The 14,220-nt window shown below is 36.5% G+C and overlaps 1 protein-coding gene across 1 annotated transcript in view; it reads right to left on the bottom strand.

The window, feature by feature from the left end:
• The window catches only part of fbxl7 (F-box and leucine-rich repeat protein 7), a 38,362-nt gene that overhangs the window by 4,351 nt on the left and 19,791 nt on the right, over positions 1-14,220 (bottom strand). The window contains exon 3 of the mRNA XM_016525162.1: positions 6,948-7,553. Coding sequence (XP_016380648.1) covers positions 6,948-7,553 — 606 coding nt within the window. The remainder of the gene's footprint in view (positions 1-6,947; positions 7,554-14,220) is intronic.

Here is a 14,220-nt window from a genome sequence, read left to right as displayed (position 1 = left end):
AATTGCATAGAAAAGGACCTATACATTGCCATTAGAGTAAAATTACTGAACCTAAACAGAGGAGCCTGCTAAAAATCCTCATTTTAGATAAAAATTTCAGACGGCACTTAGAGGCTTTAGCATCTTAACTCTTTGATTCATATATAGTTAAATATATATTATATTTATAAATAAAAGGTTATATTATATGATACAATTTTAAGTTACACACTAGGTCGGTCTACAGTATTTAATGGATTACCCTTAAGCAATTACATTACATTTTAATATAGATTTAAAATATTATTAATGATTTAAATTCATGTAATGTAAATATAATGTATAACAAATATAAACTTTGGATCTAATATATTAATATACATGTTTTTTTTTTGTTTATTTTAATATGTTAGTTGATATCTCCTTGCTTACTTTCACCTCATATTAAAAAGCTGTCACACGTTGGGGTTTTTAAAGATGTAGCCCCTCTAATAATGTATATATATATATATATATATACCTGGACTATAATTATGCTCTCATAAGGACATAATATACATATTATATAAATATAATATATTCACTGATATATATTTTTTTATCTTTCACCCTTTCTGGAGTACCCTTAGTTTTTCTTTTCTTACTTGAGAACTAGTTGCAATACAAAAACAGAGTTTTTGTATTGACTCTGCATAATATTAAGCTGGCATAGGAGAAAATATTTTAACAAAAATTGCACATTTCAGCTTTAAACTACGTCTTTGAAAATAAATTCTATGGACAGTTTTGACCATTATGAAAAAGAAAAATTCAAACACATTTATTCTGAACCAACACTAGGTCGGTCTACAGTATTTAATGGATTACCCTTAAGCAATTACATTACATTTTAATATAGATTTAAAATATTATTAATGATTTAAATTCATATAATGTAAATATAATGTATAACAAATATAAACTTTGGATCTAATATATTAATATACATGTTTTTTTTTTGTTTATTTTAATATGTTAGTTGATATCTCCTTGCTTACTTTCACCTCATTTTAAAAAGCTGTCACACGTTGGGGTTTTTAAAGATGTAGCCCCTCTAATAATGTATATATATATATATATATACCTGGACTATAATTATGCTCTCATAAGGACATAATATACATATTATATAAATATAATATATTCACTGATATATATTTTTTTATCTTTCACCCTTTCTGGAGTACCCTTAGTTTTTCTTTTCTTACTTGAGAACTAGTTGCAATACAAAAACAGAGTTTTTGTATTGACTCTGCATAATATTAAGCTGGCATAGGAGAAAATATTTTAACAAAAATTGCACATTTCAGCTTTAAACTACGTCTTTGAAGATAAATTCTATGGACAGTTTTGACCATTATGAAAAAGAAAAATTCAAACACATTTCTTCTGAACCATGTGTATGTGATGATTTTATTCCCAAAAGACTGAAGACATTTTCATGTTGTCAGATGCACATGAAAAGAAACACCAAATGTTTGCTTTTAGATGTGTTTTTACAGAAATCACAGAAGAAAGCCTTGATGTGAAACACGCCATCTGAGAAATGTATCTACTCTGCTGTCTGGTCTTCACCTCTGTCATCTGATTTAACTTATGAAACACCATCATCAGACAAACAAAAGACTTTACAGTAGAACTAAAGCTGAAGGATATTGCAGAATATCTAAAGAACATGAAAATGGCAGCAGAGGGTTTGATTTAATCCTTGGAGAGACATCTGAAATGAGTTCTATCAGGAGGAGTGGGGGATGGGATCTCCCCACTTCTCCTTTAGGAGCACATTGAGAATGCAGCGCTCCAGTCCAACGGCAGAGGGACCCCAGCCGGACCCCTGCACTCACACATAAAAAACAACATGCTTGAACAGGAAGTGCAGCGCAGGAAGTTGGAAATAAAACACCAGGGAAGGGACTTGAGGACATGAGTAGAAGGAGTATTATTTTCTGACATACTCATTCACTAAATCCTCAATTTTAACTTCTATATGGTCCTCTGTGAAATATAATGCTTCTAAGAAATACAGAAAAGAAGTACAGATAAAAGGTTGCCTGGTAAAGTCATTAAAAACATGGAACAGAACAGATAAAACTATATAAATATGCTAAAATATACTGTATATACTGGACAAATATTAATATAAATGGTGCTTTTTATAAACGATTTAAAGTTATATGCACTTGAAATAGTCTGACTTTATAGCTATTCATTTTATACTAAACACTAAATTGGGGTAGCAGATTTTCCCTAAGCACCTTAAAGTCAGAGGTCCTGGTTCTGCTTGGGCTTATGTTTCTTTTGGGAAGTATATAGAGCACAGACAGAATGCCGAAGCTATTAATACCTTTTCCAGCTTTTCCAAGAGGAAGTCCTGGACATTTCAGAATAATCTCTGTGAGAAAAAAAAGACTAAACTGTCTTCTGTGCTGGACAACAAAACAGGTGAAGCACAGGCTGTTTGGCTCGGAGTCAGGAAGTCATGTATACAGCTGAATAAAAATCCTTCTGTGTTTTCAGAGAGTTTGTAGACCAACACAGCTACATTACTGACATGTTTTATTGAGAATGTCAAATTAATTATAACTGTGTTAGTACAGACTCCAATACTTCATTATTTCTTCTTTTCATGCCAAATGTTAAAACTGGTGGTTCTCATTTGGGTCACAGGTCTGTTCTTGTAGTGAACCGCAGGGAAAAAAGATGAATCCAAATTACAAAATGCAACTATAGTTTCTCGTGCTTGAAAATATGAACAAAACTACTACTCTGAAAAAAAAAAGTTTTCAAAGTTGTAAATTAAACAAAGATTATTGCAGTACATTTGACAAGAAAATACAATTTCAGTCTTTCTACTTAAAAATGTCACATTTAATTCAATGCGTTCTTTGATATTAATTGTGAAATTTACAAGCAATTTCTGAGTGAAATTGTTTTAGTGGTCACAAGGTAAAAGAAACAACCCTGTTTAGATTACATTGGGTTCACTTGCAATGAAGATAAACATAGTCTGTGCCAACCATAATTTGATATTTGAATTACTGGCTGCCAAGACCATAAGACCATTGAAATTCAAGAGACTTCAGAAACCAAAATTGGTCAATTTTCCTATTCAGACTAGATAATGAATAATTTAAATAATTATGCATACTGTTGGGCCTATGTAGTTCATGTAATATTGTATCATGTAGATACAACATTTTTGTACAATAAACCATTTTGGTGCTGTTTGGGATGCCACTTGAAGTCCAATGCAGGGGTGTCGCTAGTGGGGGGAAAAGGGTGACAGAGTGCATAGGGCCCAGAGGTCTGGGGGGCCCGTGATCGCCTACTGGCCATCGGGAGCACCGGGACATTCCATTCAATTAGTGGGCCGATCGCCAAAACGAGGGTGAGCTCCCCAATATTACGCGCTGTTTTTAAATTACAGCACATGCGAAACCGCATAAAGCAAAAACTCCAAAAGTGTGAAGCAGCGCTACCCGATGCATCCGCCAGCAGCGCGTCAAAGCAGAGCGGGATCAGTCACCACACAACGCCGCGCTTCTGCTACGATTTATAAGTGATAAACAGCGCAAGTCACTTGATCCATTCAGATGTCACACAGAATTGTGTTATAGTCGTGTGATATCAGAAAACATTAAAGGTTCTGTAGTGATGCTGGCTGAAAACAGCCACAAAAATTAGGTATATTGGAAAACGCCAATAGGCTTGTCAATTCAGCACCATAATTTAACTTGAAGTTATTAATTGTACAAATAGCCTATGTGTTGGCAGAAATGTATTTATTATAAATGTTACTGTTATTACATATTGTGGAATATTTAAATTTTATATAAGGTGTTTTGTAGTTTCTTCATGTTTAGTTTTTTTTTTAACTACAAATTTTATAGTTTTATTACTTATTTATTTTAAAAACCATATAACCATGGTAATGAGGACCATGGTTTTACTTCTTGTGACCACCATCCTAAAAATACTAGTCAGTTAAACTCTGGATTCTAAGCAAGAACTTCTTTCTTTTTAGATGTTCTAATGAATTTTAATTGAAGTAAAATGTTAATTCAATGAGGGCCTGATTAAAGATAAATATGAGTGTCTTATATTAAATTAGGTGTTTATTATTTGCAAATAATAAAGTTCTTAAAGGGAGATTCACCCAAAAATGAAAATTGTCATCATTTACTCAACATCACGTCATTCCAAACCTGTATGAATTCCGTTCTTCTATGGAACTTAATTTGAGAAATTCAAGAATTTTTTGTCCATACAGTAGAAATCAAGAGTAACCAAAATGGTTTGGTATCATTCTACAAAATCTTCTTGTGTGTTCAGCAGAAGAAACTAAGTCATACAGGTTTCTTGTAGTGAACCGCAGGGAAAAAAGATGAATCCAAATTACAAAATGCAACTATAGTTTCTCGTGCTTGAAAATATGAACAAAACTACTACTCTGAAAAAAAAAAGTTTTCAAAGTTGTAAATTAAACAAAGATTATTGCAGTACATTTGACAAGAAAATACAATTTCAGTCTTTCTACTTAAAAATGTCACATTTAATTCAATGCGTTCTTTGATATTAATTGTGAAATTTACAAGCAATTTCTGAGTGAAATTGTTTTAGTGGTCACAAGGTAAAAGAAACAACCCTGTTTAGATTACATTGGGTTCACTTGCAATGAAGATAAACATAGTCTGTGCCAACCATAATTTGATATTTGAATTACTGGCTGCCAAGACCATAAGACCATTGAAATTCAAGAAACTTCAGAAACCAAAATTGGTCAATTTTCCTATTCAGACTAGATAATGAATAATTTAAATAATTATGCATACTGTTGGGCCTATGTAGTTCATGTAATATTGTATCATGTAGATACAACATTTTTGTACAATAAACCATTTTGGTGCTGTTTGGGATGCCACTTGAAGTCCAATGCAGGGGTGTCGCTAGTGGGGGGAAAAGGGTGACAGAGTGCATAGGGCCCAGAGGTCTGGGGGGCCCGTGATCGCCTACTGGCCATCGGGAGCACCGGGACATTCCATTCAATTAGTGGGCCGATCGCCAAAACGAGGGTGAGCTCCCCAATATTACGCGCTGTTTTTAAATTACAGCACATGCGAAACCGCATAAAGCAAAAACTCCAAAAGTGTGAAGCAGCGCTACCCGATGCATCCGCCAGCAGCGCGTCAAAGCAGAGCGGGATCAGTCACCACACAACGCCGCGCTTCTGCTACGATTTATAAGTGATAAACAGCGCAAGTCACTTGATCCATTCAGATGTCACACAGAATTGTGTTATAGTCGTGTGATATCAGAAAACATTAAAGGTTCTGTAGTGATGCTGGCTGAAAACAGCCACAAAAATTAGGTATATTGGAAAACGCCAATAGGCTTGTCAATTCAGCACCATAATTTAACTTGAAGTTATTAATTGTACAAATAGCCTATGTGTTGGCAGAAATGTATTTATTATAAATGTTACTGTTATTACATATTGTGGAATATTTAAATTTTATATAAGGTGTTTTGTAGTTTCTTCATGTTTAGTTTTTTTTTTAACTACAAATTTTATAGTTTTATTACTTATTTATTTTAAAAACCATATAACCATGGTAATGAGGACCATGGTTTTACTTCGTGACCACCATCCTACTAATACTAGTCAGCTAAACTCTGGATTCTAAGCAAGAACTTCTTTCTTTTTAGATGTTCTAATGAATTTTAATTGAAGTAAAATGTTAATTCAATGAGGGCCTGATTAAAGATAAATATGAGTGTCTTATATTAAATTAGGTGTTTATTATTTGCAAATAATAAAGTTCTTAAAGGGAGATTCACCCAAAAATGAAAATTATCATCATTTACTCAACATCATGTAATTCCAAACCTGTATGAATTTCTTTCTTCTGTGAAAGAAATTCAAGAAATGTTTGTCCATACAGTAGAAATCAAGGGTAACCAAAAGGGTTTGGTAACATTCTACAAAATCTTGTGTTCAGCAGAAGAAAGTCGTTTGGAACGACATGAGGGTGAAGAAATTATGTCAGAATTTATTAGCAGTAACTTTCCAGCAGTCTAGCTCAAAATCAATGCTTTACTGTCAAGTGCTTTTCTATGTGGCAAAAATGCATTATTAAGTTTGTTGCATTTGTCGTGAATTAAGTAATATCTATCAGATGTCATTCCAAACCTGTATGAATTTCTTTCTTCTGTGGAACATAAAAGAAGATATTTTGAGAAATTCAAGAAATGTTTGTCCATACAGTAGAAATCAAGAGTAACCAAAATGGTTTGGTATCATTCTACAAAATCTTCTTGTGTGTTCAGCAGAAGAAACTAAGTCATACAGGTTTGGAACGACACAAGGGTGAGGAAGTGATGACAGAATTTATTAGCAATAACTTTCCAGCAGTCTAGCTCAAAATCAATGCTTAAAATGACTTAAAAAATACAAAAATGCATTATTAAGTTTGTTGCCCACTGACTGTGATTTTGAGGGGGCCCCATAGCAAATTCGGTGCACAGGGCCCAGAATTCCTAGCGACGGCCCTGGTCCAATGTAAAATCTGAGTTCTGCAGCAAAACCAGTTGAAACAATTAAATTAAAGATTAAAATGTGTACAGTACAGAAACAAGTACATTATAAATTATAAGTAAATAAAGTTAGTTAAAACATAGATTACCAACACAGCCTTATTTTCAATAATTAAGGGTCCTAACCAAGCCAAATGGAACCTCAATGAATCGAACTATTTTGATGAAACCCGCCCAGTGTGAAATCTCATTGGTCCAAAATCCTGCTATAACTGTACATTAAGCATTAAATATCTTCTGATTGACTGAGCTATTGCATTCAATATGGACAGCAACTGTTTAGGACAGATAAATACTAATAGTACAACCAAACATGATCACTCAAGATAAATTACCTGAAACATCTAGGTGTTCCAAGTTGGGGCAGCGTGACACCACCTCAAACACGGCCTCATTGGACACATTGTAACAGCCGGCCACCTCTAAGCGACGGAGTTCTGGGCAGCACTGTGCCACCGTGTACAGTCCTCGATCAGTCAACCTCCGACAACCACTGACCACCACCGTCTCCAGGGTGAGACACACATTGGGGGTGTCCTGGCACAGTCTGCGAGTGAGAACCCGAAGCGCGCGGTCCACATGTAGCACATCTCCCATCAGACGAATAGTCCTCCATAAGCGAGGGTCCCACGCCAAGTTGTACCAGCGACGGCACACGCGGGCGCACCGACACAGCTGGTTGGTTGGCAGGTGGGTAAAGATCTGTAGGAATGCATGGTCAGGAAGGATGTCGATGGGCGCCCCCTGCTGGTCCCTCGGCTGCCGCAGGCTCCTTTGAGGATGGGTGAGGGAAGTAGGTGGTGTGTGGACCATGGCGATGGTTTCCGTGCCGAACGTGGAGGAAGACGTGGAGGAGCCATTAAGCACGCCTGGAGATGAACGAGGCGGCAAAATCAGAGCTGGACTTGGCGTACTCACTGTTCGCATGCTAAGGTCCGAGTCTGGGAAGAGGGGCAAATAGAAAAACAGATAGGAAAGGATTAGAGAGAAAGACAAGAACACACTATGATATTGCACTCGAACCACTCTGAGAACATCATTATGTAACACAGACAAGTTGTTGAAATAATGTAAACAAATCGCAGTCTTTCCTTTCCAAATCATTTCCTCAGTTAATGCATTGTCTTTCTGCACAACAAGCGATGCACTTGGCTCCATCCTGCAATGATGACTGAGGTAGAAAGTGTTTCATAGCTTTAAGAAAAATGACTCTGGCAGTCTTGTTGAGATCTAGCATGTACACACGGCCTGCAAAAACCATATTCACACACTAATCTCCCGTGAATTTCATCCGCTGCAGGATCTGGCCTGATCCATGCCTAATATCACTGAACCCCCACATATAATGTATCAGGCCTTATTTAGTCCTTCCCGAACCATCAGGGCAGTAATGACTGTATGAGGATCAAGGGTTACCAAGCTTTTATTATTCCATTTGATTAAACTGCGAGCTGCTTAACCGCAATATGTATTGTTCAGCAGAACTCAAGCCATAAGTCTGTTATTTCCATTAATTTATGGGCATGATGACCCCGTTGTTCCCTTTGACAGATGTTTCAGTCTCCTACAGTTTCACAGTGTGCTGTGTTGAGTAATGGGAAACAGCAGAACGTGATCATATGGCATATATGAGGAATATGCTTCCATTGACGAGAATATGAAAGCACTGATGAATCTTCAAACACTGCCATCATGAAGATCACATCTCTACAACATCACAACATGTTCAAGCCCATTGATCGACAAAGAAAAAAGAAAATTCCAGTTCCGATTTCCATTATATCATATTATTATACACAATATAATTTCAATAAATCAATTTAAATCAATTCTTGCAAAAGCTGTCTTTTTTCAATCACAGCATGAATTTTTAAAAGACTTGGCCTTAACTATTTATAAAACAACAACACTAAACAAACAAAAATGCGGTAACATTTCATTCATTTTCAAAATATTATAATGAAAAATGCATAATGTTTATCTTTAGGTATATGTTGTCATATGAGCAACCCATCTAACCAAAATATGTTGCAAGAACGTTTTGCTAACATTCACATTAAGTTATGAAAAGCTTATTTCTGAATTTTGTTATATATAAGGGATTTTGTATATGTTAAGGGAACATTCCATTTTATAATTTTGTAAACATTATGGGAATGCTACTTATTAATGTTCTCTAAATATTCTGAAATAGGTGAACGTCATAACTAAACCTAATAACTAAACGTCCATAAATGGAGTGTAAATAATGTTTTTGTTCTAACATTTTAAGAACATTATTAAAGACAAGATCACTTAAAATGAACGTTCTACTAACGTTACTGGAAAAATGTTTCTTCATAATTTTGAGAGAACGTTGCCAAATTTCTTATAATGTTCCCTGTTAGCTGGGAATCAGTTAGTCTCACGGTCAGTTCTAAGCTGTGTGTGTTTGATTCATTACAAAGATGCAACTCATTAGAATCATTCGTTCAGGATCCGGACTATATTTTCCGCTGTATGTTTTTCATTTCCTAAAAAGAACCGCTCTTTAAAGTAATTCGTTCTGGAATCGCACTATACTGACAGTGTTGAACTTTTGTGATTCATTCAAAAGAACCAGCTCATAAATGTCATTCATTGGGGTATCAGACTACACTGGTCACGCTCTCTATTTAGCAGTGTTGTAGTTTTTCAGTACATATCAATATTATCACTGGAAGAATGCATGACATTCAATTTTGGTATTTTTTTAATAAATATATTTTTTTAGGACTGGTTATTTTCTAACTTTAATAGAAAAGTAAATACAAAATGCTATAAGAAATAAAAAGCAGTAGGACAAAACCACCACACAGCTAAAAGTGCCAGAAGGGAATATAGTGAGTGAGACATTTAGCTTTGATTGAATGGCTACAGCCACCACATTCACAAACTTAGACCTTAGAGCAGCCAAAGTCCCATAATGTTATGGGGAGCCACTACAGTTGGCAGTAGAAGCAGAAGCCAATTACGTTTTAATGCCACCACTAGAGACAAAGAATTGGAAGTGGCCTTGCAGGCTGGCACTGAGCCCTGACTCACACGCTAGATTATTGCCCTCACTACCAGCTGAATTACACTGCCATGAGGAGATGCTATTTCCTTGCATATCTAATACAAAACATTAGCTCCTAATTGAACAAACAGTAGGAGGAGCTTGTGCTGGTCATTTTCAAAGCTATAATAGCAACCCTGCTAGAAAATCCAGCTTAAACCAGTATAGCTGATTTGACATGGTTTAATTTATGGTCATTAGCTGGTTGATCAGCTAAATTATCAGTTGGCCGAACTGATTTGACCTGGACCCAGGGCCGTCCTTTGGGCGGTGCAACTGGTGCGGTTGCACCGGGCCCCGCGCTTTGAGGGGGCCCCGTGGCGAACGGACCGAGGGGGACACCCCCCCCCCTCCCGGAACGCGATCGCGAACGGACCGAGGGGGGCACCGCTCCCTACCTCGCACCGGGCCCAGCGTCAGCTAAGGACGGCCCTGCCTGGACCTTACTGCCGTCTTATCAGAAGACTACAAGTGAACTTGCTTCTATTTTGCATTATTTTTTGCATCACAAATAATATTATCAGCATGATAATTTGAGTGAAAACAAAGAATTTCTGATTTGTTTTCCGTTTGTTTTAATGACAAAGCCAGCTGCTTGAACTCCATGACATGTTTTAAACCTGATGATCACGTTCTCCAGCATTTTGAAAATAATCCAATGAGCACCTAGAACATTTGACCATCTGTCCGTCCACATGGTCAGTGTCACTATGCTGCTTGCCATAAATGTGTGAAAGAATACTGGAGTGCATGTCTGAAAGTTGTACGTGGGTTTTAACCACCAAGGCATGTCTTGCTCAATTTATCTTGCTAAATGGTAGAAGTGTAAAGTTGCTTTTTGTCAGAACTCAACAGGAGGCTTAAAGAAAATGTCCCGAGTTAACAGTTATACAGACAGATTGAATAAACAGTAAAGCAGCAACCGTAATCAGGGTGCCAGTGTCTGTTTCACACATTCATAATAATGCATTACTCAAGCACACAATGGGATTTCATCGAGAGAGTGTGGAGAGTGTGTGTCAGGCTGCTAAGAACAGGATTAAAAATCGACTAATCCTCCATTAGTTTTAAATCAATGGTTCATCTGTGAAACCTTGGTTGCGCACCAATCTAATGACCACAAACATATGGAGAAACCTGCTTCTGACAGCTTCTTACGGTCCATCTTGAATATATATTGTTTAGCCTTAAAGAATTTCTAGTAATGTTTGCAATGTAGGAAAAAAATTGGTTTCTTTCCCTTTAAGCCTCCAAGTTTTATTTGCTCCAGTTATTTTCTTCTAAATACCCCACAACTTCTGGTTTAAAGAGGTAACTTTGCCAAATTTAACCCAAAACCACATATAATGCCACAGGAGCCATAATTACATCAAGCCACGAATTGTATCTCATTATTGCATTTATTTTAAAACTGTTCCATGCCTGTTCTGGTTGCAATCTAATGAAAATGAGGTGAAAACATGATACTTGAAGCTGAACAAAAACATTATTAATGTCAATGTACAACTTAAATGGTTTTTCCTACAAATCATTGGTAGTCAAACCTTGAAAAATGTGAACCTTTGTGCCGTTTGTTTGAATTGTTTAGGGGTTGTCTCAAAAGAGAGGTGAAGTCCATCAATGGTGCATAATAGACTGTGGATTGGTATTCCAGGCAGGTGTAATGAGGGTCTCAGACATTAAATTACTCCAGAGACAAGATGCCAACTAGCCTTTTAATCCACTGACAAATGCCTGCTCTGACCAAAGAACAAAAATGCAGACAAAAACAAAGCCTCCAATGTTTCAAAGTAAAAAAAAACCCTGTTTGAATAGGCATGTTTTAAATCAGCTTTGCAACCCAAGTAACAGTTTACCTTCCCAGCATTTCTTTCAAATCTCTGATCAAAAATAACAGGGAGATGGGATACGTCTTAAGCCTTTGTTTATGAAATGGCACATACAAATTGCTTAGCTTGATGATTTTGATATTTAATTCCAATTATTAAATGAAATATACCAGTCACAAAATATTTAAAGAGACAGTTCAACCCAAAAATGAAACATTTGTCGTCATTTATTTACCTTTGTGTCATTCAGTGGGTATTTAAGTTTGGACCCCACTGAATGACACAAAGGTAAATAAATGATGACAAATGTTTCATTTTTGGTTTCCTTTAAAAACAAAACAAAAAACAGACATTTTTAAAAGTATCTTCTTTTGTGCTCTGCAGATGACAGAACTTTCATTTCGGAGAGAACTATCTTAAGGACTAAAAATTGTGTAAATACAATATCAAAACTCCACTGATGATCATTAAGCCCTCCTAACTCCATTTAAGCCAGTGTTTATGGGCTTTAATTAAGAATCTGAATAATCAGAAATTCAAGTTTCAGCTGCAACATTCAAATAACACAAACAATTTCCAAACATTAACCAAACACAACATTTTTGCGACCCATTCAACAAAACTCTACTAAACTCTACTAACTCTGCCAAAGCTCTACTAAAAAGCATGCAATTCATTTAACCAAAAGATTGAGAGCAAATGTTCAATATCAGGTTGAGCTGTCTAGCCTTCCCATCGCCTGGCATCGAGATATAGGTGTAGGTAAAGATCTTTAAAAACACAGACCAAACAATGACAGATGAGAATGTGAAGAATGCCATTTTACCCTGTAGCTCACATAAGCAAAGCCTGCTGTGAACTCTCAGACTCGTCACTCCTCCAACTGTTCAGCATCCCGTCACTCACTAACCTCTGAACAACGTCAAGCGGGAATGTTTTTCTGCACACCTCTATAATCCGAGACGACGCTGCTCATGTGGCCCGTACAAGCATTATTAATTGCACAGCTGTCAGCTCTGGAATGGATTACTTGTTCCTCTACAAAAGCTTCCTGCTGTTGAAATTTAAGACCTTTGTTCATACATACTTCATAGTCTGCTTCTGAATAATCAAATCTGATCTCAAGGTTATATGCTCATAGAACTAACTCTTTTTGAAAACACCAATTGGAAAAATGGCCAGAAAAGGAAGGATTGGAAGGAATCACGCTTACAAATTTGACAAAAAAAAGTTGTGTTTCATCTCAGGAGTGTTCCAGGGGTAATTGCTCGCAAATATGCCTAATGCAGATTGGTGCTTATCTTAAGACAGGACCCTTTAACCATAATCTCGGTCGAAATCTTCTACCTTTTGAAGGATGAAAATGAGATGTTTGGAGTTAGGGCTAGCTTCTATGTTTTGAGCAGACTCCAAAGGGTCTGGAGTGAGGGTGAACAGGAGGTCAGACCCACTCACTCATGTTGTTTACACATGCACAGATGACTGCACAGCTCCACACAGGCCACTATCAGGGGAATCACTGCTAGCCAAAACGAAAAATTCGGCTCCGGCAGTTGTGTTAAACACTCAGTGCAGATTTCAAAACTGCAAACGCCACATCAATCAAAGTTGCAAACATGTTGAATGTGTTAATCATATTCACATTACATTGAAAAACCCTCAAGATATTTTCTTTCTACCTGATAGCAGAGTATGTGAGGGGAGCAACAGCAATTTCTCCACCCAGTTCAAAGCATCTTGTGACCTGTCCACTCCAAGTTTTTAATTTTATTCTCATTGGTGAGAAAAGCCACACTCCAAGTATATTTCATAGCAATACTGTTACTGCTCCACTGTGTGTGTGTGTGTGTGTGTGTGTGTCGATTAAGTGAAATCGTGTTTGTTCAATTTATGTACAGTTGCAAGGAGGAGTGTGTCCTATTAAGAAATGAGTTGAGAATGTCTTTTAATTTCCAATTTCTGAATTTTAATTTGAAGCAGAATTAAATTAAATTTAAAGAAAGATTCAGAAAAAGTTACTTATATATATAACCGGTATATATATTATATACCAGTTCATACCGAATACCGGTGTTTATTTTTGTTATGATATGAATTTTGAAAATACCGCAATACCGGTGTATGTCGCTTAAACAACGTTCGGAACGCGACACTGTTTGAAAGGGGTCCCTTTTCACTGTTGCACTGTGGTGAGGGAACAGCTGTATGTGTTACTAATCGTGAAAGTTCCGAAGCTGAAGCTGTAGATTAGAACTAATAGAACGTGATGACACAGAAGAACTCATCCACATAGATAGATAGATAGATAGATAGATAGATCGATGATAGGGTTAGAATGATTTCTGAAGGATCATGTGACACCGAAGACTGGAGTAATGGCTGCTGAAAATTCAGCTTTGCCAACACAGGAATAAATTACATTTAAAAATATATATAATAAAACAGAAAACAGAACATAACACAGCTAAATGCAGCTTTTGTGAGCATAACAGACTTCTTTCAAAAACATAAAAAAGGCCTCAATCTGTGTGTATCTCTCTCTCTCTCTCTCTCGCTCTCTCTTTCTATATATATATATATAAATATATACACAGGGTCGGCGCCAGAGCGCACAAAGTGAGGGGGCAGGCACAATTTTTCGGGGGGCCGCACTTTTTTTGTGTGTGTGTGGGGGGGGGGGGTTGCTGCTTTGAAAAAAAAAAG

The sequence above is a fragment of the Sinocyclocheilus rhinocerous genome, unplaced genomic scaffold, assembly GCF_001515625.1.
Source record: "Sinocyclocheilus rhinocerous isolate Xijiao unplaced genomic scaffold, SAMN03320098_v1.1 scaffold480, whole genome shotgun sequence".
Taxonomy (NCBI): domain Eukaryota; kingdom Metazoa; phylum Chordata; class Actinopteri; order Cypriniformes; family Cyprinidae; genus Sinocyclocheilus; species Sinocyclocheilus rhinocerous.
This window is presented reverse-complemented; position numbering and strand designations above follow the sequence as displayed.